Source organism: Sinohyriopsis cumingii, unplaced genomic scaffold (assembly GCF_028554795.1).
Source record: "Sinohyriopsis cumingii isolate HCF-2022 unplaced genomic scaffold, ASM2855479v2 utg003814l, whole genome shotgun sequence".
NCBI classification, from domain to species: Eukaryota; Metazoa; Mollusca; class Bivalvia; order Unionida; family Unionidae; genus Sinohyriopsis; species Sinohyriopsis cumingii.
This window is the reverse complement of record NW_028316600.1, coordinates 18,522-45,903: the sequence shown is the minus strand read 5'-3', so window position 1 is coordinate 45,903 and position 27,382 is coordinate 18,522. Positions and strand designations below refer to the sequence as shown.

The 27,382-nt window shown below is 37.8% G+C and overlaps 1 protein-coding gene across 1 annotated transcript in view; it reads left to right on the top strand.

The window, feature by feature from the left end:
• Positions 1-509: 509 nt before the first annotated feature.
• The window catches only part of LOC149769404 (uncharacterized), a gene marked incomplete at both ends in the record, with an annotated part of 45,066 nt that continues 18,193 nt past the window's right edge, over positions 510-27,382 (top strand). Inside the window, 11 exons of the mRNA XM_089949903.1 lie at positions 510-623; positions 2,993-3,106; positions 5,399-5,512; positions 7,882-7,995; positions 10,288-10,401; positions 12,771-12,884; positions 15,177-15,290; positions 17,660-17,773; positions 20,066-20,179; positions 22,549-22,662; positions 24,955-25,068. Of these exons, the coding sequence (XP_089806029.1) occupies positions 510-623; positions 2,993-3,106; positions 5,399-5,512; positions 7,882-7,995; positions 10,288-10,401; positions 12,771-12,884; positions 15,177-15,290; positions 17,660-17,773; positions 20,066-20,179; positions 22,549-22,662; positions 24,955-25,068 (1,254 nt within the window). The remainder of the gene's footprint in view (positions 624-2,992; positions 3,107-5,398; positions 5,513-7,881; positions 7,996-10,287; positions 10,402-12,770; positions 12,885-15,176; positions 15,291-17,659; positions 17,774-20,065; positions 20,180-22,548; positions 22,663-24,954; positions 25,069-27,382) is intronic.

Below are 27,382 nucleotides of genomic sequence, written 5' to 3'. Positions count from 1 at the left end.
TATATGGAAAAATACATTATTTATAAGACACGTTTTTCCTTCAAGTATAATTACTGTTCCATATCACCTTCAAATATTACTGTGAGAAACGTCTCCGGCGCCCCATACATCTTCATTATATGTGTTTTCTTCTGACATTAATTTGTATTCAAATTTGATCCGTGGAAATAATGATACATGTACAAATAACATTGGTTCATACGTACATAACTGAATTAAAGGTTGGATAGGAATATAATGCCCGGAAGGTATCTTAACATCTATCTTCGATTGATCCAATGAATCTTAGAAGTGTTTAAATGGCACTGAAACACTTTTGATGGAAATCAGATTAATATTGCATTCCAGGTAAAATTTGACAACCTACAGAGATTTAATCGTTGTTCCTTTATAATTGCCTATGAGAGGACACCACTACCTCCAAATGTGAAGATACCTTATAAGATTGATTTCTTTCCATGTGTCTTTATTTCTTTGAATAATATAATTCCACCTTCTCTGTGTTTCAGACATTGATGAATGTTTAACCTCGCCATGTGCAAACAATGCTACATGTACGAATACCATTGGTTCATACGTATGCAACTGTACCAGTGGCTGGAAGGGAAAGAACTGCACAGAAGGTATTTTACCATCTATCCTCGCTTGATAGTATTAGTCTTGCAAGCGATTTCATGTCACTAAAACAAACTGTAGGTCGAAATCAAATTAATATTAACTTCCATTACACTTTAATAGCATAACGAGCTTAAATCTATATTGCTTGGTACTTTACTTCCATAGGAATGTATACTATAATTCCCAAATGTGAAGATATCTTCGAGTATTAATTTCTTTCAATCTCTCTTTAAGTTATTCAACAATAAAATTCGACCCTCTCTAGTCTTTTTCCCATCTCATTATTTTCAACTGTTCAATCAAGTTGTCTCTAACAAAGACTTCTGTAATGCATTGAAGCAAAATGTATTACGCACACAACATTCTTCAGAAAGAATTAGTTTGGTTCCGCCTGGAAAAATGAGTTTTGATTTGTGATGAATAACTACATAGTATCGTTTGTAATTTAGCTATAAAACGTCTGCTTAGAGAGGAACTGTATGGAAAGTCCATTTGATATATATTTGCAAGGTACCGTTCCATTTTCATCTGCATTACCATTTTACCATTAGCTTTTCCTGTGTCCCTAAAGTGCACACTGTCAAATTCTACCAAAATGTTCCTCTTTAAAAAGTCCAGTCGAATGGCCTCAGGATCCGATGCCATCAAGAATTATAGAATGAATCAATTATCGAACATGAATTTAAAAGCATCTACATGGCCCACCTCTACAAGCGAGAGGGCTACTATCAGTGGTGTGACATTCTCATATGAATGTCCCTCTTGTCAATTGTAAAGAAACTTTCTCGCGTCCTCTTCAATCGCTTCATTCAACATCTTGAGCTGAGTCTTCTTCCAGAAAAGAAGTTTGGTTTCCTCGCAAGTCCTGGAGCAATGGGCATGATAATCGCTGGACGACAACTCCAGCAAAAATTCCAAGAGCAATACAGAGACCACGATACAACATTTCGTGACCTCACCGTTGCCGTCCTAACTATCAGCAGAAATGGAGTCTGGAATATGATGCCAAATTTGGGTTGCTGTGTAGATCCATTACATTCATTAGTAAGGTCCGCGACAGCATGATGGCAGATGTAATGGCCAAGGGAGAATCCGCAGATGGTGTGGAACAAGGCTGCGGTCTGATGCGCATACTCTACATCATATTTGTCATGTTTTGCTCTCAAATGACTACCACAGCAGTAATCAGTATTCCATGTTGGACACGGGATTGGATTTCTTGCCGTCTAACCTTGGTGTTTGCTGTGGATCACGAAGACGAAGGAAACATAAATCAAGAACATCATCGTTCCTGGCGTCTGCACCCTCTATTCCTGCTCAAAACAAGACATGCATGCCATCATGGACAGGTTTTGTCAGGGGTGTCATACTTACCACCTCTCGAACAGTAGGAAGAGACGGAATTCATGTCCCAACCTCCCGCTGGAAAGAAAAATTATGAACCGTGCATGACAATGTAGGATCATACTACAGGAAGTCGACAGCTTCACTGCTCTGGGCAGCAACCTCTCAAGAGCAGTCAACAATCACATTGAATTCAACACCAGAACTACCAAAGTTACTTCAGCCCTCGGGAGACTATGTGAGAATGTTTGCGACGGCAGATGACTCAGATTTACCGACCAGGTGAAACTGTACCGAGCTGCTCTCTTCAACACCCTCCTATATGACAGCGAGACGTTTACTGTCTATAGCAGACGTTCCTGACAAGTCAATCAATTCTACGATTCCTGATTTTGAGATTTTCACGAGCGTCTTCATCATATATGCCTTCAGTTGTCTGCAGAGGGTAGGCCCATGCTTAGATGGGCAGCAAACATTGTCCCGTTGCCAAATGAACCTTTTAGAGGACAGCTGCTATATGGCGAACTCTTTGATGTAAAGCGCGCTGTTGGAGGACACAAGAAGCGCTACATGAATACACTGAAGGTGTCCTTACCTATTATGGATATCAATAGCGACTCATGAGAGACACTTGCGCAAGACATTCCCTCCTGGTCTAACAAGAGCTTATTAAGCACATGCGCAACAGAACAGTTCAACATTGATCAGGTGCAGACGAAACGTGAAACTCGTAAGGACATATATACCAACGACTCTGTTTCTTTACCAAACCTTGTGTGCTGCACATGTAAGAGACACTTCCGTGCCCGGATGTCCTCACTTATCCTCTCCGTGCACATCACATGACAACAAATACCAAAGCTGTAGTTGTGGTCAACAACGATCGACAAGCTTGTTAACACATTTGAATAGTCATGGATCAAACTATGATGTGCACACGTAACACATTTCATTGGAACCTGTTCAAACGTCTCATTCAAAGTTTGTGATTGCTCTATATTCAAAGCTATGCTAATTGTCTTTGTTTCAGACATTGATGAATGTCTCACTTCGCCATGTGGAAATAATGCTACCTGTACAAATACCATGGGTTCATACTTTTGCAACTGTACTTCTGGCTGGATGGGCAGGAACTGCACAGAAGGTATTTTAGCATTAACTTCGCTTGAAAATACCAATCCTGTAATCGATTTCATGTCATTAAATGATTGTCAGTTAAAAGCCAACTAATGTTTCATTCGACTTACAACACACATAATCCCTGTAGCTGCAAATGTATAAGAATGGCAGGAAAATCATTGAAATTAGAATTCTCATATCTTTTTTGCTATGTAACTTCCAACTTAGGTGTCCAGTAGCTTTCCTATTAGATTTTTTATATTGAATAACATAGACACAGACAAATCATGCAAAACACGCTCTGACAGAAACATTGTGAGGATTGTAATACATTTTCTTTCCAATTATCTTCAAGTCTGGATACATAAATCAATACAAATTAAGCTGGCAAAATATTCGATCATTGTTATTGCCTTCCTATGAGCCACTGTTTCTTTGCGATCCTTTCTGCATCTTGTCAAAGTGTGGTAGTGGTTGATTCCACTATGTGTTTCAATTTAATTTCTTCTCTCAACAATGCCCTTTCTGACCTCTATATATGGTGACTATAAAATATAAATATTAATCGTTTTCACTCAACCTTTATCTATAATTAGTCTTCATGCTTTAGTATGTAAGTATGAATATGTAAGAATCACACAAGACGATGGAGAAAGTTCATTAAACATTCAGTCCAACTCGTTGACACGTCTCTTTAAGTGAACGGTTAAATACTTTTTCGGCATCAATTATTGTTAGTTCTTCTTCCTTTCTTCATTTTCGAGAGTATCAGTGCCAATCAGATGACAAATAATTATTCAGTGGAATCAACATATGAAAAAATACATTATTATAGAAGACACTTTATTGATTCAATTATAACTAATGTCACATATCACCTTCAACTATTACTGTGCGAAACGTCTCCGTCTCTCCCTTCAAATTTACTTTGTATATCCTTTTTCCTCAAATTAATTATTATTCAAATCTGATACGTGGAAATAATGATACATGTACAAATAACATTGGTTCATGCGTATATAAATGCACTAATGGCTGGATAGGAATAAACTGCCCTGAAGGTATCTTAATATCTATCTTCGACTGATGCTATGAATCTTGTGTTTTCATGGCACTGAAACACTGCTGATAGAACTCAGATTAAAGTTTCATTCCAGGTAAAATTTGACAACCTTCAGAGCTGCAATTGTTGCTCCATGGAAGGTGCTTATGAGCGGACATCACTACATACATTTTAGACTTCATTTCTTTACATGTATATTTTGTTCTTTGAATAATACAGTTCCACCTTCTCTGTGTTTCAGACATAGATGAATGTTCGACCTCGCCATGTGTAAATGATGCTACATGTACAAATACCATTGGTTCAAATCAATACAAATTAAGCTGGCAGAATATTTGATCATTGTTATTGCCTTTCCAAGAGCTACTGGTTCTTTGCGATCCTTCCTGCATCTTGTCAAGCTGTGGCAGTGGTTGATTCTACTATGTGTTTTAATTTAATTTATTCTCTGAACAAAGCACTTTCTAAAATAAATATAGTGACCATAAAATATGAAATATGAATCGTTTGCACTCAACCTTTATCTATAATTACACTTCGTGCTTTACTATGTAAGCATGAACATATAAGAACCACACGAAACGATGGAGAAATTTCATTAAATATTCAATCGAACTCGTTGACTTGTCTCTTCAAGTGAAGGGTTAAATGTTTTCGGCATCAATTATTGTTAGTTCTTGTTCCCTTCTTCATTTTCGAGAGTATCATTGCCAATCAATGACAAAATATTATTCAGAGAAATCAACATATGGAAAAATACATTATTTATAAGACACGTTTTTCCTTCAAGTATAATTACTGTTCCATATCACCTTCAAATATTACTGTGAGAAACGTCTCCGGCGCCCCATACATCTTCATTATATGTGTTTTCTTCTGACATTAATTTGTATTCAAATTTGATCCGTGGAAATAATGATACATGTACAAATAACATTGGTTCATACGTACATAACTGAATTAAAGGTTGGATAGGAATATAATGCCCGGAAGGTATCTTAACATCTATCTTCGATTGATCCAATGAATCTTAGAAGTGTTTAAATGGCACTGAAACACTTTTGATGGAAATCAGATTAATATTGCATTCCAGGTAAAATTTGACAACCTACAGAGATTTAATCGTTGTTCCTTTATAATTGCCTATGAGAGGACACCACTACCTCCAAATGTGAAGATACCTTATAAGATTGATTTCTTTCCATGTGTCTTTATTTCTTTGAATAATATAATTCCACCTTCTCTGTGTTTCAGACATTGATGAATGTTTAACCTCGCCATGTGCAAACAATGCTACATGTACGAATACCATTGGTTCATACGTATGCAACTGTACCAGTGGCTGGAAGGGAAAGAACTGCACAGAAGGTATTTTACCATCTATCCTCGCTTGATAGTATTAGTCTTGCAAGCGATTTCATGTCACTAAAACAAACTGTAGGTCGAAATCAAATTAATATTAACTTCCATTACACTTTAATAGCATAACGAGCTTAAATCTATATTGCTTGGTACTTTACTTCCATAGGAATGTATACTATAATTCCCAAATGTGAAGATATCTTCGAGTATTAATTTCTTTCAATCTCTCTTTAAGTTATTCAACAATAAAATTCGACCCTCTCTAGTCTTTTTCCCATCTCATTATTTTCAACTGTTCAATCAAGTTGTCTCTAACAAAGACTTCTGTAATGCATTGAAGCAAAATGTATTACGCACACAACATTCTTCAGAAAGAATTAGTTTGGTTCCGCCTGGAAAAATGAGTTTTGATTTGTGATGAATAACTACATAGTATCGTTTGTAATTTAGCTATAAAACGTCTGCTTAGAGAGGAACTGTATGGAAAGTCCATTTGATATATATTTGCAAGGTACCGTTCCATTTTCATCTGCATTACCATTTTACCATTAGCTTTTCCTGTGTCCCTAAAGTGCACACTGTCAAATTCTACCAAAATGTTCCTCTTTAAAAAGTCCAGTCGAATGGCCTCAGGATCCGATGCCATCAAGAATTATAGAATGAATCAATTATCGAACATGAATTTAAAAGCATCTACATGGCCCACCTCTACAAGCGAGAGGGCTACTATCAGTGGTGTGACATTCTCATATGAATGTCCCTCTTGTCAATTGTAAAGAAACTTTCTCGCGTCCTCTTCAATCGCTTCATTCAACATCTTGAGCTGAGTCTTCTTCCAGAAAAGAAGTTTGGTTTCCTCGCAAGTCCTGGAGCAATGGGCATGATAATCGCTGGACGACAACTCCAGCAAAAATTCCAAGAGCAATACAGAGACCACGATACAACATTTCGTGACCTCACCGTTGCCGTCCTAACTATCAGCAGAAATGGAGTCTGGAATATGATGCCAAGTTTGGGTTGCTGTGTAGATCCATTACATTCATTAGTAAGGTCCGCGACAGCATGATGGCAGATGTAATGGCCAAGGGAGAATCCGCAGATGGTGTGGAACAAGGCTGCGGTCTGATGCGCATACTCTACATCATATTTGTCATGTTTTGCTCTCAAATGACTACCACAGCAGTAATCAGTATTCCATGTTGGACACGGGATTGGATTTCTTGCCGTCTAACCTTGGTGTTTGCTGTGGATCACGAAGACGAAGGAAACATAAATCAAGAACATCATCGTTCCTGGCGTCTGCACCCTCTATTCCTGCTCAAAACAAGACATGCATGCCATCATGGACAGGTTTTGTCAGGGGTGTCATACTTACCACCTCTCGAACAGTAGGAAGAGACGGAATTCATGTCCCAACCTCCCGCTGGAAAGAAAAATTATGAACCGTGCATGACAATGTAGGATCATACTACAGGAAGTCGACAGCTTCACTGCTCTGGGCAGCAACCTCTCAAGAGCAGTCAACAATCACATTGAATTCAACACCAGAACTACCAAAGTTACTTCAGCCCTCGGGAGACTATGTGAGAATGTTTGCGACGGCAGATGACTCAGATTTACCGACCAGGTGAAACTGTACCGAGCTGCTCTCTTCAACACCCTCCTATATGACAGCGAGACGTTTACTGTCTATAGCAGACGTTCCTGACAAGTCAATCAATTCTACGATTCCTGATTTTGAGATTTTCACGAGCGTCTTCATCATATATGCCTTCAGTTGTCTGCAGAGGGTAGGCCCATGCTTAGATGGGCAGCAAACATTGTCCCGTTGCCAAATGAACCTTTTAGAGGACAGCTGCTATATGGCGAACTCTTTGATGTAAAGCGCGCTGTTGGAGGACACAAGAAGCGCTACATGAATACACTGAAGGTGTCCTTACCTATTATGGATATCAATAGCGACTCATGAGAGACACTTGCGCAAGACATTCCCTCCTGGTCTAACAAGAGCTTATTAAGCACATGCGCAACAGAACAGTTCAACATTGATCAGGTGCAGACGAAACGTGAAACTCGTAAGGACATATATACCAACGACTCTGTTTCTTTACCAAACCTTGTGTGCTGCACATGTAAGAGACACTTCCGTGCCCGGATGTCCTCACTTATCCTCTCCGTGCACATCACATGACAACAAATACCAAAGCTGTAGTTGTGGTCAACAACGATCGACAAGCTTGTTAACACATTTGAATAGTCATGGATCAAACTATGATGTGCACACGTAACACATTTCATTGGAACCTGTTCAAACGTCTCATTCAAAGTTTGTGATTGCTCTATATTCAAAGCTATGCTAATTGTCTTTGTTTCAGACATTGATGAATGTCTCACTTCGCCATGTGGAAATAATGCTACCTGTACAAATACCATGGGTTCATACTTTTGCAACTGTACTTCTGGCTGGATGGGCAGGAACTGCACAGAAGGTATTTTAGCATTAACTTCGCTTGAAAATACCAATCCTGTAATCGATTTCATGTCATTAAATGATTGTCAGTTAAAAGCCAACTAATGTTTCATTCGACTTACAACACACATAATCCCTGTAGCTGCAAATGTATAAGAATGGCAGGAAAATCATTGAAATTAGAATTCTCATATCTTTTTTGCTATGTAACTTCCAACTTAGGTGTCCAGTAGCTTTCCTATTAGATTTTTTATATTGAATAACATAGACACAGACAAATCATGCAAAACACGCTCTGACAGAAACATTGTGAGGATTGTAATATATTTTCTTTCCAATTATCTTCAAGTCTGGATACATAAATCAATACAAATTAAGCTGGCAAAATATTCGATCATTGTTATTGCCTTCCTATGAGCCACTGTTTCTTTGCGATCCTTTCTGCATCTTGTCAAAGTGTGGTAGTGGTTGATTCCACTATGTGTTTCAATTTAATTTCTTCTCTCAACAATGCCCTTTCTGACCTCTATATATGGTGACTATAAAATATAAATATTAATCGTTTTCACTCAACCTTTATCTATAATTAGTCTTCATGCTTTAGTATGTAAGTATGAATATGTAAGAATCACACAAGACGATGGAGAAAGTTCATTAAACATTCAGTCCAACTCGTTGACACGTCTCTTTAAGTGAACGGTTAAATACTTTTTCGGCATCAATTATTGTTAGTTCTTCTTCCTTTCTTCATTTTCGAGAGTATCAGTGCCAATCAGATGACAAATAATTATTCAGTGGAATCAACATATGAAAAAATACATTATTATAGAAGACACTTTATTGATTCAATTATAACTAATGTCACATATCACCTTCAACTATTACTGTGCGAAACGTCTCCGTCTCTCCCTTCAAATTTACTTTGTATATCCTTTTTCCTCAAATTAATTATTATTCAAATCTGATACGTGGAAATAATGATACATGTACAAATAACATTGGTTCATGCGTATATAAATGCACTAATGGCTGGATAGGAATAAACTGCCCTGAAGGTATCTTAATATCTATCTTCGACTGATGCTATGAATCTTGTGTTTTCATGGCACTGAAACACTGCTGATAGAACTCAGATTAAAGTTTCATTCCAGGTAAAATTTGACAACCTTCAGAGCTGCAATTGTTGCTCCATGGAAGGTGCTTATGAGCGGACATCACTACATACATTTTAGACTTCATTTCTTTACATGTATATTTTGTTCTTTGAATAATACAGTTCCACCTTCTCTGTGTTTCAGACATAGATGAATGTTCGACCTCGCCATGTGTAAATGATGCTACATGTACAAATACCATTGGTTCAAATCAATACAAATTAAGCTGGCAGAATATTTGATCATTGTTATTGCCTTTCCAAGAGCTACTGGTTCTTTGCGATCCTTCCTGCATCTTGTCAAGCTGTGGCAGTGGTTGATTCTACTATGTGTTTTAATTTAATTTATTCTCTGAACAAAGCACTTTCTAAAATAAATATAGTGACCATAAAATATGAAATATGAATCGTTTGCACTCAACCTTTATCTATAATTACACTTCGTGCTTTAGTATGTAAGCATGAACATATAAGAACCACACGAAACGATGGAGAAATTTCATTAAATATTCAATCGAACTCGTTGACTTGTCTCTTCAAGTGAAGGGTTAAATGTTTTCGGCATCAATTATTGTTAGTTCTTGTTCCCTTCTTCATTTTCGAGAGTATCATTGCCAATCAATGACAAAATATTATTCAGAGAAATCAACATATGGAAAAATACATTATTTATAAGACACGTTTTTCCTTCAAGTATAATTACTGTTCCATATCACCTTCAAATATTACTGTGAGAAACGTCTCCGGCGCCCCATACATCTTCATTATATGTGTTTTCTTCTGACATTAATTTGTATTCAAATTTGATCCGTGGAAATAATGATACATGTACAAATAACATTGGTTCATACGTACATAACTGAATTAAAGGTTGGATAGGAATATAATGCCCGGAAGGTATCTTAACATCTATCTTCGATTGATCCAATGAATCTTAGAAGTGTTTAAATGGCACTGAAACACTTTTGATGGAAATCAGATTAATATTGCATTCCAGGTAAAATTTGACAACCTACAGAGATTTAATCGTTGTTCCTTTATAATTGCCTATGAGAGGACACCACTACCTCCAAATGTGAAGATACCTTATAAGATTGATTTCTTTCCATGTGTCTTTATTTCTTTGAATAATATAATTCCACCTTCTCTGTGTTTCAGACATTGATGAATGTTTAACCTCGCCATGTGCAAACAATGCTACATGTACGAATACCATTGGTTCATACGTATGCAACTGTACCAGTGGCTGGAAGGGAAAGAACTGCACAGAAGGTATTTTACCATCTATCCTCGCTTGATAGTATTAGTCTTGCAAGCGATTTCATGTCACTAAAACAAACTGTAGGTCGAAATCAAATTAATATTAACTTCCATTACACTTTAATAGCATAACGAGCTTAAATCTATATTGCTTGGTACTTTACTTCCATAGGAATGTATACTATAATTCCCAAATGTGAAGATATCTTCGAGTATTAATTTCTTTCAATCTCTCTTTAAGTTATTCAACAATAAAATTCGACCCTCTCTAGTCTTTTTCCCATCTCATTATTTTCAACTGTTCAATCAAGTTGTCTCTAACAAAGACTTCTGTAATGCATTGAAGCAAAATGTATTACGCACACAACATTCTTCAGAAAGAATTAGTTTGGTTCCGCCTGGAAAAATGAGTTTTGATTTGTGATGAATAACTACATAGTATCGTTTGTAATTTAGCTATAAAACGTCTGCTTAGAGAGGAACTGTATGGAAAGTCCATTTGATATATATTTGCAAGGTACCGTTCCATTTTCATCTGCATTACCATTTTACCATTAGCTTTTCCTGTGTCCCTAAAGTGCACACTGTCAAATTCTACCAAAATGTTCCTCTTTAAAAAGTCCAGTCGAATGGCCTCAGGATCCGATGCCATCAAGAATTATAGAATGAATCAATTATCGAACATGAATTTAAAAGCATCTACATGGCCCACCTCTACAAGCGAGAGGGCTACTATCAGTGGTGTGACATTCTCATATGAATGTCCCTCTTGTCAATTGTAAAGAAACTTTCTCGCGTCCTCTTCAATCGCTTCATTCAACATCTTGAGCTGAGTCTTCTTCCAGAAAAGAAGTTTGGTTTCCTCGCAAGTCCTGGAGCAATGGGCATGATAATCGCTGGACGACAACTCCAGCAAAAATTCCAAGAGCAATACAGAGACCACGATACAACATTTCGTGACCTCACCGTTGCCGTCCTAACTATCAGCAGAAATGGAGTCTGGAATATGATGCCAAATTTGGGTTGCTGTGTAGATTCATTACATTCATTAGTAAGGTCCGCGACAGCATGATGGCAGATGTAATGGCCAAGGGAGAATCCGCAGATGGTGTGGAACAAGGCTGCGGTCTGATGCGCATACTCTACATCATATTTGTCATGTTTTGCTCTCAAATGACTACCACAGCAGTAATCAGTATTCCATGTTGGACACGGGATTGGATTTCTTGCCGTCTAACCTTGGTGTTTGCTGTGGATCACGAAGACGAAGGAAACATAAATCAAGAACATCATCGTTCCAGGCGTCTGCACCCTCTATTCCTGCTCAAAACAAGACATGCATGCCATCATGGACATGTTTTGTCAGGGGTGTCATACTTACCACCTCTCGAACAGTAGGAAGAGACGGAATTCATGTCCCAACCTCCCGCTGGAAAGAAAAATTATGAACCGTGCATGACAATGTAGGATCATACTACAGGAAGTCGACAGCTTCACTGCTCTGGGCAGCAACCTCTCAAGAGCAGTCAACAATCACATTGAATTCAACACCAGAACTACCAAAGTTACTTCAGCCCTCGGGAGACTATGTGAGAATGTTTGCGACGGCAGATGACTCAGATTTACCGACCAGGTGAAACTGTACCGAGCTGCTCTCTTCAACACCCTCCTATATGACAGCGAGACGTTTACTGTCTATAGCAGACGTTCCTGACAAGTCAATCAATTCTACGATTCCTGATTTTGAGATTTTCACGAGCGTCTTCATCATATATGCCTTCAGTTGTCTGCAGAGGGTAGGCCCATGCTTAGATGGGCAGCAAACATTGTCCCGTTGCCAAATGAACCTTTTAGAGGACAGCTGCTATATGGCGAACTCTTTGATGTAAAGCGCGCTGTTGGAGGACACAAGAAGCGCTACATGAATACACTGAAGGTGTCCTTACCTATTATGGATATCAATAGCGACTCATGAGAGACACTTGCGCAAGACATTCCCTCCTGGTCTAACAAGAGCTTATTAAGCACATGCGCAACAGAACAGTTCAACATTGATCAGGTGCAGACGAAACGTGAAACTCGTAAGGACATATATACCAACGACTCTGTTTCTTTACCAAACCTTGTGTGCTGCACATGTAAGAGACACTTCCGTGCCCGGATGTCCTCACTTATCCTCTCCGTGCACATCACATGACAACAAATACCAAAGCTGTAGTTGTGGTCAACAACGATCGACAAGCTTGTTAACACATTTGAATAGTCATGGATCAAACTATGATGTGCACACGTAACACATTTCATTGGAACCTGTTCAAACGTCTCATTCAAAGTTTGTGATTGCTCTATATTCAAAGCTATGCTAATTGTCTTTGTTTCAGACATTGATGAATGTCTCACTTCGCCATGTGGAAATAATGCTACCTGTACAAATACCATGGGTTCATACTTTTGCAACTGTACTTCTGGCTGGATGGGCAGGAACTGCACAGAAGGTATTTTAGCATTAACTTCGCTTGAAAATACCAATCCTGTAATCGATTTCATGTCATTAAATGATTGTCAGTTAAAAGCCAACTAATGTTTCATTCGACTTACAACACACATAATCCCTGTAGCTGCAAATGTATAAGAATGGCAGGAAAATCATTGAAATTAGAATTCTCATATCTTTTTTGCTATGTAACTTCCAACTTAGGTGTCCAGTAGCTTTCCTATTAGATTTTTTATATTGAATAACATAGACACAGACAAATCATGCAAAACACGCTCTGACAGAAACATTGTGAGGATTGTAATATATTTTCTTTCCAATTATCTTCAAGTCTGGATACATAAATCAATACAAATTAAGCTGGCAAAATATTCGATCATTGTTATTGCCTTCCTATGAGCCACTGTTTCTTTGCGATCCTTTCTGCATCTTGTCAAAGTGTGGTAGTGGTTGATTCCACTATGTGTTTCAATTTAATTTCTTCTCTCAACAATGCCCTTTCTGACCTCTATATATGGTGACTATAAAATATAAATATTAATCGTTTTCACTCAACCTTTATCTATAATTAGTCTTCATGCTTTAGTATGTAAGTATGAATATGTAAGAATCACACAAGACGATGGAGAAAGTTCATTAAACATTCAGTCCAACTCGTTGACACGTCTCTTTAAGTGAACGGTTAAATACTTTTTCGGCATCAATTATTGTTAGTTCTTCTTCCTTTCTTCATTTTCGAGAGTATCAGTGCCAATCAGATGACAAATAATTATTCAGTGGAATCAACATATGAAAAAATACATTATTATAGAAGACACTTTATTGATTCAATTATAACTAATGTCACATATCACCTTCAACTATTACTGTGCGAAACGTCTCCGTCTCTCCCTTCAAATTTACTTTGTATATCCTTTTTCCTCAAATTAATTATTATTCAAATCTGATACGTGGAAATAATGATACATGTACAAATAACATTGGTTCATGCGTATATAAATGCACTAATGGCTGGATAGGAATAAACTGCCCTGAAGGTATCTTAATATCTATCTTCGACTGATGCTATGAATCTTGTGTTTTCATGGCACTGAAACACTGCTGATAGAACTCAGATTAAAGTTTCATTCCAGGTAAAATTTGACAACCTTCAGAGCTGCAATTGTTGCTCCATGGAAGGTGCTTATGAGCGGACATCACTACATACATTTTAGACTTCATTTCTTTACATGTATATTTTGTTCTTTGAATAATACAGTTCCACCTTCTCTGTGTTTCAGACATAGATGAATGTTCGACCTCGCCATGTGTAAATGATGCTACATGTACAAATACCATTGGTTCAAATCAATACAAATTAAGCTGGCAGAATATTTGATCATTGTTATTGCCTTTCCAAGAGCTACTGGTTCTTTGCGATCCTTCCTGCATCTTGTCAAGCTGTGGCAGTGGTTGATTCTACTATGTGTTTTAATTTAATTTATTCTCTGAACAAAGCACTTTCTAAAATAAATATAGTGACCATAAAATATGAAATATGAATCGTTTGCACTCAACCTTTATCTATAATTACACTTCGTGCTTTACTATGTAAGCATGAACATATAAGAACCACACGAAACGATGGAGAAATTTCATTAAATATTCAATCGAACTCGTTGACTTGTCTCTTCAAGTGAAGGGTTAAATGTTTTCGGCATCAATTATTGTTAGTTCTTGTTCCCTTCTTCATTTTCGAGAGTATCATTGCCAATCAATGACAAAATATTATTCAGAGAAATCAACATATGGAAAAATACATTATTTATAAGACACGTTTTTCCTTCAAGTATAATTACTGTTCCATATCACCTTCAAATATTACTGTGAGAAACGTCTCCGGCGCCCCATACATCTTCATTATATGTGTTTTCTTCTGACATTAATTTGTATTCAAATTTGATCCGTGGAAATAATGATACATGTACAAATAACATTGGTTCATACGTACATAACTGAATTAAAGGTTGGATAGGAATATAATGCCCGGAAGGTATCTTAACATCTATCTTCGATTGATCCAATGAATCTTAGAAGTGTTTAAATGGCACTGAAACACTTTTGATGGAAATCAGATTAATATTGCATTCCAGGTAAAATTTGACAACCTACAGAGATTTAATCGTTGTTCCTTTATAATTGCCTATGAGAGGACACCACTACCTCCAAATGTGAAGATACCTTATAAGATTGATTTCTTTCCATGTGTCTTTATTTCTTTGAATAATATAATTCCACCTTCTCTGTGTTTCAGACATTGATGAATGTTTAACCTCGCCATGTGCAAACAATGCTACATGTACGAATACCATTGGTTCATACGTATGCAACTGTACCAGTGGCTGGAAGGGAAAGAACTGCACAGAAGGTATTTTACCATCTATCCTCGCTTGATAGTATTAGTCTTGCAAGCGATTTCATGTCACTAAAACAAACTGTAGGTCGAAATCAAATTAATATTAACTTCCATTACACTTTAATAGCATAACGAGCTTAAATCTATATTGCTTGGTACTTTACTTCCATAGGAATGTATACTATAATTCCCAAATGTGAAGATATCTTCGAGTATTAATTTCTTTCAATCTCTCTTTAAGTTATTCAACAATAAAATTCGACCCTCTCTAGTCTTTTTCCCATCTCATTATTTTCAACTGTTCAATCAAGTTGTCTCTAACAAAGACTTCTGTAATGCATTGAAGCAAAATGTATTACGCACACAACATTCTTCAGAAAGAATTAGTTTGGTTCCGCCTGGAAAAATGAGTTTTGATTTGTGATGAATAACTACATAGTATCGTTTGTAATTTAGCTATAAAACGTCTGCTTAGAGAGGAACTGTATGGAAAGTCCATTTGATATATATTTGCAAGGTACCGTTCCATTTTCATCTGCATTACCATTTTACCATTAGCTTTTCCTGTGTCCCTAAAGTGCACACTGTCAAATTCTACCAAAATGTTCCTCTTTAAAAAGTCCAGTCGAATGGCCTCAGGATCCGATGCCATCAAGAATTATAGAATGAATCAATTATCGAACATGAATTTAAAAGCATCTACATGGCCCACCTCTACAAGCGAGAGGGCTACTATCAGTGGTGTGACATTCTCATATGAATGTCCCTCTTGTCAATTGTAAAGAAACTTTCTCGCGTCCTCTTCAATCGCTTCATTCAACATCTTGAGCTGAGTCTTCTTCCAGAAAAGAAGTTTGGTTTCCTCGCAAGTCCTGGAGCAATGGGCATGATAATCGCTGGACGACAACTCCAGCAAAAATTCCAAGAGCAATACAGAGACCACGATACAACATTTCGTGACCTCACCGTTGCCGTCCTAACTATCAGCAGAAATGGAGTCTGGAATATGATGCCAAATTTGGGTTGCTGTGTAGATTCATTACATTCATTAGTAAGGTCCGCGACAGCATGATGGCAGATGTAATGGCCAAGGGAGAATCCGCAGATGGTGTGGAACAAGGCTGCGGTCTGATGCGCATACTCTACATCATATTTGTCATGTTTTGCTCTCAAATGACTACCACAGCAGTAATCAGTATTCCATGTTGGACACGGGATTGGATTTCTTGCCGTCTAACCTTGGTGTTTGCTGTGGATCACGAAGACGAAGGAAACATAAATCAAGAACATCATCGTTCCAGGCGTCTGCACCCTCTATTCCTGCTCAAAACAAGACATGCATGCCATCATGGACATGTTTTGTCAGGGGTGTCATACTTACCACCTCTCGAACAGTAGGAAGAGACGGAATTCATGTCCCAACCTCCCGCTGGAAAGAAAAATTATGAACCGTGCATGACAATGTAGGATCATACTACAGGAAGTCGACAGCTTCACTGCTCTGGGCAGCAACCTCTCAAGAGCAGTCAACAATCACATTGAATTCAACACCAGAACTACCAAAGTTACTTCAGCCCTCGGGAGACTATGTGAGAATGTTTGCGACGGCAGATGACTCAGATTTACCGACCAGGTGAAACTGTACCGAGCTGCTCTCTTCAACACCCTCCTATATGACAGCGAGACGTTTACTGTCTATAGCAGACGTTCCTGACAAGTCAATCAATTCTACGATTCCTGATTTTGAGATTTTCACGAGCGTCTTCATCATATATGCCTTCAGTTGTCTGCAGAGGGTAGGCCCATGCTTAGATGGGCAGCAAACATTGTCCCGTTGCCAAATGAACCTTTTAGAGGACAGCTGCTATATGGCGAACTCTTTGATGTAAAGCGCGCTGTTGGAGGACACAAGAAGCGCTACATGAATACACTGAAGGTGTCCTTACCTATTATGGATATCAATAGCGACTCATGAGAGACACTTGCGCAAGACATTCCCTCCTGGTCTAACAAGAGCTTATTAAGCACATGCGCAACAGAACAGTTCAACATTGATCAGGTGCAGACGAAACGTGAAACTCGTAAGGACATATATACCAACGACTCTGTTTCTTTACCAAACCTTGTGTGCTGCACATGTAAGAGACACTTCCGTGCCCGGATGTCCTCACTTATCCTCTCCGTGCACATCACATGACAACAAATACCAAAGCTGTAGTTGTGGTCAACAACGATCGACAAGCTTGTTAACACATTTGAATAGTCATGGATCAAACTATGATGTGCACACGTAACACATTTCATTGGAACCTGTTCAAACGTCTCATTCAAAGTTTGTGATTGCTCTATATTCAAAGCTATGCTAATTGTCTTTGTTTCAGACATTGATGAATGTCTCACTTCGCCATGTGGAAATAATGCTACCTGTACAAATACCATGGGTTCATACTTTTGCAACTGTACTTCTGGCTGGATGGGCAGGAACTGCACAGAAGGTATTTTAGCATTAACTTCGCTTGAAAATACCAATCCTGTAATCGATTTCATGTCATTAAATGATTGTCAGTTAAAAGCCAACTAATGTTTCATTCGACTTACAACACACATAATCCCTGTAGCTGCAAATGTATAAGAATGGCAGGAAAATCATTGAAATTAGAATTCTCATATCTTTTTTGCTATGTAACTTCCAACTTAGGTGTCCAGTAGCTTTCCTATTAGATTTTTTATATTGAATAACATAGACACAGACAAATCATGCAAAACACGCTCTGACAGAAACATTGTGAGGATTGTAATATATTTTCTTTCCAATTATCTTCAAGTCTGGATACATAAATCAATACAAATTAAGCTGGCAAAATATTCGATCATTGTTATTGCCTTCCTATGAGCCACTGTTTCTTTGCGATCCTTTCTGCATCTTGTCAAAGTGTGGTAGTGGTTGATTCCACTATGTGTTTCAATTTAATTTCTTCTCTCAACAATGCCCTTTCTGACCTCTATATATGGTGACTATAAAATATAAATATTAATCGTTTTCACTCAACCTTTATCTATAATTAGTCTTCATGCTTTAGTATGTAAGTATGAATATGTAAGAATCACACAAGACGATGGAGAAAGTTCATTAAACATTCAGTCCAACTCGTTGACACGTCTCTTTAAGTGAACGGTTAAATACTTTTTCGGCATCAATTATTGTTAGTTCTTCTTCCTTTCTTCATTTTCGAGAGTATCAGTGCCAATCAGATGACAAATAATTATTCAGTGGAATCAACATATGAAAAAATACATTATTATAGAAGACACTTTATTGATTCAATTATAACTAATGTCACATATCACCTTCAACTATTACTGTGCGAAACGTCTCCGTCTCTCCCTTCAAATTTACTTTGTATATCCTTTTTCCTCAAATTAATTATTATTCAAATCTGATACGTGGAAATAATGATACATGTACAAATAACATTGGTTCATGCGTATATAAATGCACTAATGGCTGGATAGGAATAAACTGCCCTGAAGGTATCTTAATATCTATCTTCGACTGATGCTATGAATCTTGTGTTTTCATGGCACTGAAACACTGCTGATAGAACTCAGATTAAAGTTTCATTCCAGGTAAAATTTGACAACCTTCAGAGCTGCAATTGTTGCTCCATGGAAGGTGCTTATGAGCGGACATCACTACATACATTTTAGACTTCATTTCTTTACATGTATATTTTGTTCTTTGAATAATACAGTTCCACCTTCTCTGTGTTTCAGACATAGATGAATGTTCGACCTCGCCATGTGTAAATGATGCTACATGTACAAATACCATTGGTTCAAATCAATACAAATTAAGCTGGCAGAATATTTGATCATTGTTATTGCCTTTCCAAGAGCTACTGGTTCTTTGCGATCCTTCCTGCATCTTGTCAAGCTGTGGCAGTGGTTGATTCTACTATGTGTTTTAATTTAATTTATTCTCTGAACAAAGCACTTTCTAAAATAAATATAGTGACCATAAAATATGAAATATGAATCGTTTGCACTCAACCTTTATCTATAATTACACTTCGTGCTTTACTATGTAAGCATGAACATATAAGAACCACACGAAACGATGGAGAAATTTCATTAAATATTCAATCGAACTCGTTGACTTGTCTCTTCAAGTGAAGGGTTAAATGTTTTCGGCATCAATTATTGTTAGTTCTTGTTCCCTTCTTCATTTTCGAGAGTATCATTGCCAATCAATGACAAAATATTATTCAGAGAAATCAACATATGGAAAAATACATTATTTATAAGACACGTTTTTCCTTCAAGTATAATTACTGTTCCATATCACCTTCAAATATTACTGTGAGAAACGTCTCCGGCGCCCCATACATCTTCATTATATGTGTTTTCTTCTGACATTAATTTGTATTCAAATTTGATCCGTGGAAATAATGATACATGTACAAATAACATTGGTTCATACGTACATAACTGAATTAAAGGTTGGATAGGAATATAATGCCCGGAAGGTATCTTAACATCTATCTTCGATTGATCCAATGAATCTTAGAAGTGTTTAAATGGCACTGAAACACTTTTGATGGAAATCAGATTAATATTGCATTCCAGGTAAAATTTGACAACCTACAGAGATTTAATCGTTGTTCCTTTATAATTGCCTATGAGAGGACACCACTACCTCCAAATGTGAAGATACCTTATAAGATTGATTTCTTTCCATGTGTCTTTATTTCTTTGAATAATATAATTCCACCTTCTCTGTGTTTCAGACATTGATGAATGTTTAACCTCGCCATGTGCAAACAATGCTACATGTACGAATACCATTGGTTCATACGTATGCAACTGTACCAGTGGCTGGAAGGGAAAGAACTGCACAGAAGGTATTTTACCATCTATCCTCGCTTGATAATATTAGTCTTGCAAGCGATTTCATGTCACTAAAACAAACTGTAGGTCGAAATCAAATTAATATTAACTTCCATTACACTTTAATAGCATAACGAGCTTAAATCTATCTTGCTTGGTACTTTACTTCCATAGGAATGTATACTATAATTCCCAAATGTGAAGATATCTTCGAGTATTAATTTCTTTCAATCTCTCTTTAAGTTATTCAACAATAAAATTCGACCCTCTCTAGTCTTTTTCCCATCTCATTATTTTCAACTGTTCAATCAAGTTGTCTCTAACAAAGACTTCTGTAATGCATTGAAGCAAAATGTATTACGCACACAACATTCTTCAGAAAGAATTAGTTTGGTTCCGCCTGGAAAAATGAGTTTTGATTTGTGATGAATAACTACATAGTATCGTTTGTAATTTAGCTATAAAACGTCTGCTTAGAGAGGAACTGTATGGAAAGTCCATTTGATATATATTTGCAAGGTACCGTTCCATTTTCATCTGCATTACCATTTTACCATTAGCTTTTCCTGTGTCCCTAAAGTGCACACTGTCAAATTCTACCAAAATGTTCCTCTTTAAAAAGTCCAGTCGAATGGCCTCAGGATCCGATGCCATCAAGAATTATAGAATGAATCAATTATCGAACATGAATTTAAAAGCATCTACATGGCCCACCTCTACAAGCGAGAGGGCTACTATCAGTGGTGTGACATTCTCATATGAATGTCCCTCTTGTCAATTGTAAAGAAACTTTCTCGCGTCCTCTTCAATCGCTTCATTCAACATCTTGAGCTGAGTCTTCTTCCAGAAAAGAAGTTTGGTTTCCTCGCAAGTCCTGGAGCAATGGGCATGATAATCGCTGGACGACAACTCCAGCAAAAATTCCAAGAGCAATACAGAGACCACGATACAACATTTCGTGACCTCACCGTTGCCGTCCTAACTATCAGCAGAAATGGAGTCTGGAATATGATGCCAAATTTGGGTTGCTGTGTAGATTCATTACATTCATTAGTAAGGTCCGCGACAGCATGATGGCAGATGTAATGGTCAAGGGAGAATCCGCAGATGGTGTGGAACAAGGCTGCGGTCTGATGCGCATACTCTACATCATATTTGTCATGTTTTGCTCTCAAATGACTACCACAGCAGTAATCAGTATTCCATGTTGGACACGGGATTGGATTTCTTGCCGTCTAACCTTGGTGTTTGCTGTGGATCACGAAGACGAAGGAAACATAAATCAAGAACATCATCGTTCCTGGCGTCTACACCCTCTATTCCTGCTCAAAACAAGACATGCATGCCATCATGGACAGGTTTTGTCAGGGGTGTCATACTTACCACCTCTCGAACAGTAGGAAGAGACGGAATTCATGTCCCAACCTCCCGCTGGAAAGAAAAATTATGAACCGTGCATGACAATGTAGGATCATACTACAGGAAGTCGACAGCTTCACTGCTCTGGGCAGCAACCTCTCAAGAGCAGTCAACAATCACATTGAATTCAACACCAGAACTACCAAAGTTACTTCAGCCCTCGGGAGACTATGTGAGAATGTTTGCGACGGCAGATGACTCAGATTTACCGACCAGGTGAAACTGTACCGAGCTGCTCTCTTCAACACCCTCCTATATGACAGCGAGACGTTTACTGTCTATAGCAGACGTTCCTGACAAGTCAATCAATTCTACGATTCCTGATTTTGAGATTTTCACGAGCGTCTTCATCATATATGCCTTCAGTTGTCTGCAGAGGGTAGGCCCATGCTTAGATGGGCAGCAAACATTGTCCCGTTGCCAAATGAACCTTTTAGAGGACAGCTGCTATATGGCGAACTCTTTGATGTAAAGCGCGCTGTTGGAGGACACAAGAAGCGCTACATGAATACACTGAAGGTGTCCTTACCTATTATGGATATCAATAGCGACTCATGAGAGACACTTGCGCAAGACATTCCCTCCTGGTCTAACAAGAGCTTATTAAGCACATGCGCAACAGAACAGTTCAACATTGATCAGGTGCAGACGAAACGTGAAACTCGTAAGGACATATATACCAACGACTCTGTTTCTTTACCAAACCTTGTGTGCTGCACATGTAAGAGACACTTCCGTGCCCGGATGTCCTCACTTATCCTCTCCGTGCACATCACATGACAACAAATACCAAAGCTGTAGTTGTGGTCAACAACGATCGACAAGCTTGTTAACACATTTGAATAGTCATGGATCAAACTATGATGTGCACACGTAACACATTTCATTGGAACCTGTTCAAACGTCTCATTCAAAGTTTGTGATTGCTCTATATTCAAAGCTATGCTAATTGTCTTTGTTTCAGACATTGATGAATGTCTCACTTCGCCATGTGGAAATAATGCTACCTGTACAAATACCATGGGTTCATACTTTTGCAACTGTACTTCTGGCTGGATGGGCAGGAACTGCACAGAAGGTATTTTAGCATTAACTTCGCTTGAAAATACCAATCCTGTAATCGATTTCATGTCATTAAATGATTGTCAGTTAAAAGCCAACTAATGTTTCATTCGACTTACAACACACATAATCCCTGTAGCTGCAAATGTATAAGAATGGCAGGAAAATCATTGAAATTAGAATTCTCATATCTTTTTTGCTATGTAACTTCCAACTTAGGTGTCCAGTAGCTTTCCTATTAGATTTTTTATATTGAATAACATAGACACAGACAAATCATGCAAAACACGCTCTGACAGAAACATTGTGAGGATTGTAATACATTTTCTTTCCAATTATCTTCAAGTCTGGATACATAAATCAATACAAATTAAGCTGGCAAAATATTCGATCATTGTTATTGCCTTCCTATGAGCCACTGTTTCTTTGCGATCCTTTCTGCATCTTGTCAAAGTGTGGTAGTGGTTGATTCCACTATGTGTTTCAATTTAATTTCTTCTCTCAACAATGCCCTTTCTGACCTCTATATATGGTGACTATAAAATATAAATATTAATCGTTTTCACTCAACCTTTATCTATAATTAGTCTTCATGCTTTAGTATGTAAGTATGAATATGTAAGAATCACACAAGACGATGGAGAAAGTTCATTAAACATTCAGTCCAACTCGTTGACACGTCTCTTTAAGTGAACGGTTAAATACTTTTTCGGCATCAATTATTGTTAGTTCTTCTTCCTTTCTTCATTTTCGAGAGTATCAGTGCCAATCAGATGACAAATAATTATTCAGTGGAATCAACATATGAAAAAATACATTATTATAGAAGACACTTTATTGATTCAATTATAACTAATGTCACATATCACCTTCAACTATTACTGTGCGAAACGTCTCCGTCTCTCCCTTCAAATTTACTTTGTATATCCTTTTTCCTCAAATTAATTATTATTCAAATCTGATACGTGGAAATAATGATACATGTACAAATAACATTGGTTCGTGCGTATATAAATGCACTAATGGCTGGATAGGAATAAACTGCCCTGAAGGTATCTTAATATCTATCTTCGACTGATGCTATGAATCTTGTGTTTTCATGGCACTGAAACACTGCTGATAGAACTCAGATTAAAGTTTCATTCCAGGTAAAATTTGACAACCTTCAGAGCTGCAATTGTTGCTCCATGGAAGGTGCTTATGAGCGGACATCACTACATACATTTTAGACTTCATTTCTTTACATGTATATTTTGTTCTTTGAATAATACAGTTCCACCTTCTCTGTGTTTCAGACATAGATGAATGTTCGACCTCGCCATGTGTAAATGATGCTACATGTACAAATACCATTGGTTCAAATCAATACAAATTAAGCTGGCAGAATATTTGATCATTGTTATTGCCTTTCCAAGAGCTACTGGTTCTTTGCGATCCTTCCTGCATCTTGTCAAGCTGTGGCAGTGGTTGATTCTACTATGTGTTTTAATTTAATTTATTCTCTGAACAAAGCACTTTCTAAAATAAATATAGTAACCATAAAATATGAAATATGAATCGTTTGCACTCAACCTTTATCTATAATTACACTTCGTGCTTTACTATGTAAGCATGAACATATAAGAACCACACGAAACGATGGAGAAATTTCATTAAATATTCAATCGAACTCGTTGACTTGTCTCTTCAAGTGAAGGGTTAAATGTTTTCGGCATCAATTATTGTTAGTTCTTGTTCCCTTCTTCATTTTCGAGAGTATCATTGCCAATCAATGACAAAATATTATTCAGAGAAATCAACACATGGAAAAATACATTATTTATAAGACACGTTTTTCCTTCAAGTATAATTACTGTTCCATATCACCTTCAAATATTACTGTGAGAAACGTCTCCGGCGCCCCATACATCTTCATTATATGTGTTTTCTTCTGACATTAATTTGTATTCAAATTTGATCCGTGGAAATAATGATACATGTACAAATAACATTGGTTCATACGTACATAACTGAATTAAAGGTTGGATAGGAACATAATGCCCGGAAGGTATCTTAACATCTATCTTCGATTGATCCAATGAATCTTAGAAGTGTTTAAATGGCACTGAAACACTTTTGATGGAAATCAGATTAATATTGCATTCCAGGTAAAATTTGACAACCTACAGAGATTTAATCGTTGTTCCTTTATAATTGCCTATGAGAGGACACCACTACCTCCAAATGTGAAGATACCTTATAAGATTGATTTCTTTCCATGTGTCTTTATTTCTTTGAATAATAAAATTCCACCTTCTCTGTGTTTCAGACATTGATGAATGTTCAACCTCGCCATGTGTAAATGATACTACATGTACAAATACCATTGGTTCATACGTATGCAACTGTACCAGTGGCTGGAAGGGAACGAACTGCACAGAAGGTATTTTACCATCTATCCTCGCTTGATAATATTAGTCTTGTAAGCGATTTCATGTCACTAAACAAATTGTAGGTCGAAATCAAATTAATATTAACTTCCATTAAACTTTAATAGCATAACGAGTTTACATATATGTTCCTTGGTAATTTACTTCCATAGCAATGTACACAATCATTCCAAAATGTGAAGATATCTTCGAGTATTAATTTCTTTCAATCTCTCTTTAAGTTATTCAACAATAAAATTCGACCCTCTCTAGTCTTTTTCCCTTCTCATTATTTTCAACTGTTCAATCAAGTTGTCTCTAACAAAGACTTCTGTAATGCATTGAACCAAATGTATTACGCACACAAAATTCTTCAGAAAGAATTAGTTTGGTTTAGCCTGGAAAAATGAGTTTTGATGTTGTTGTTGTTGTTGGTGGTGGGTTTAACGCCATTTTTCAGCACGCGATTGGCTATACATGGCGGCCAGTATTAATGGTGGAGGAAGAACCCGGGAAAGAACCACCGACCCACGAGAAGCTACTGGCAAGCTTTCTCACATTCCCACATTAGCCGAATCCGAGACTCGAACCCACGCAGACAGCGGTGAGATGGCAGTGATCCGTAACGAAGAACGCTTTAGACCACTCGGCAACTCGGGGCCCCGAGTTTTGATTTGTGATAAATAACTACATAGTATCGTTTGTAATTTAGCTATAAAACGTCTGCTTAGAGAGGAACTGTATGGAAAGTCCATTTGATATATATTTGCAAGGTACCATTCCATTTTCATCTGCATTACCATTTTACCATTAGCTTTTCCTCTGTCCCTAAAAGTGCACACTGTCAAATTCGACCAAAATGTTAATCTTTAAAAAGTCCTGTCGAATGGCCTCAGGATCTGATGCCAAATCCACTGAAGCGTACAACGCCGATGGACTTTCACTGCTCCCGAAATGCACATACAATGTCAAGAATTATAGAATGAATCAATAATCGAACATGAATTTAAAAGCATCTACATGGCCCACCTCTACAAGCGAGACGGCTACTATCAGTGGTGTGACATGCTCATATGAATATCCCTCTTGTCAATTGTAAAGAAACTTTCTCGTGTCCTCTTAAATCGCTTCATTCAACATCTTGAGCTGAGTCTTCTTCCAGAAAAGAAGTTCGGTTTCCTCGCAAGTCCTGAAGCAATCGGCATGATAATCGCTGGACGACAACTCCAGCAAAAATTCCAAGAGCAATACAGAGACCACGATACAACATTTCGTGACCTCATAGTTGCCGTCATGACTATCAGCAGAAATGGAGTTTGCAATATGATGTCACATTTGGGATGCTGTGTAGGTTCATTACATTCATTAGTAAGGTCCGCGACAGCATGATGGCAGATGTAATGGCCGAGGGAGAATCTGCAGATGGTGTGGAACAAGGCTGCGGTCTGATGCGCATACTCTACATCATATTTATCAAGTTTTGCTCTCAAATGACTACAACAGCAGTAATCAGTATTCCATGTTGGACACGGGATTGGATTTCTTGCCGTCTAACCTTGGTGTTTGCTGTGGATCACGAAGACGAAGGAAACATAAATCAAGAACATCATCGTTCCTGGCGTCTGCACCCTCTATTCCTGCTCAAAACAAGACATGCATGCCATCATGGACAGGTTTTGTCAGGGGTGTCATACTTACCACCTCTCGAACAGTAGGAAGAGACGGAATTCATGTCCCAACCTCCCGCTGGAAAGAAAAATTATGAACCGTGCATGACAATGTAGGATCATACTACAGGAAGTCGACAGCTTCACTGCTCTGGGCAGCAACCTCTCAAGAGCAGTCAACAATCACATTGAATTCAACACCAGAACTACCAAAGTTACTTCAGCCCTCGGGAGACTATGTGAGAATGTTTGCGACGGCAGATGACTCAGATTTACCGACCAGGTGAAACTGTACCGAGCTGCTCTCTTCAACACCCTCCTATATGACAGCGAGACGTTTACTGTCTATAGCAGACGTTCCTGACAAGTCAATCAATTCTACGATTCCTGATTTTGAGATTTTCACGAGCGTCTTCATCATATATGACTTCAGTTGTCTGCAGAGGATAGGCCCATGCTTAGATGGGCAGCAAACATTGTCCCGTTGCCAAAGGAACCTTTTAGGGGACAGCTGCTATATGGCGAACCCTTTGATGTAAAGCGCGCTGTTGGAGGACACAAGAAGCGCTACATGAATACACTGAAGGTGTCCTTACCTATTATGGATATCAATAGCGACTCATGAGAGACACTTGCGCAAGACATTCCCTCCTGTTCTAAC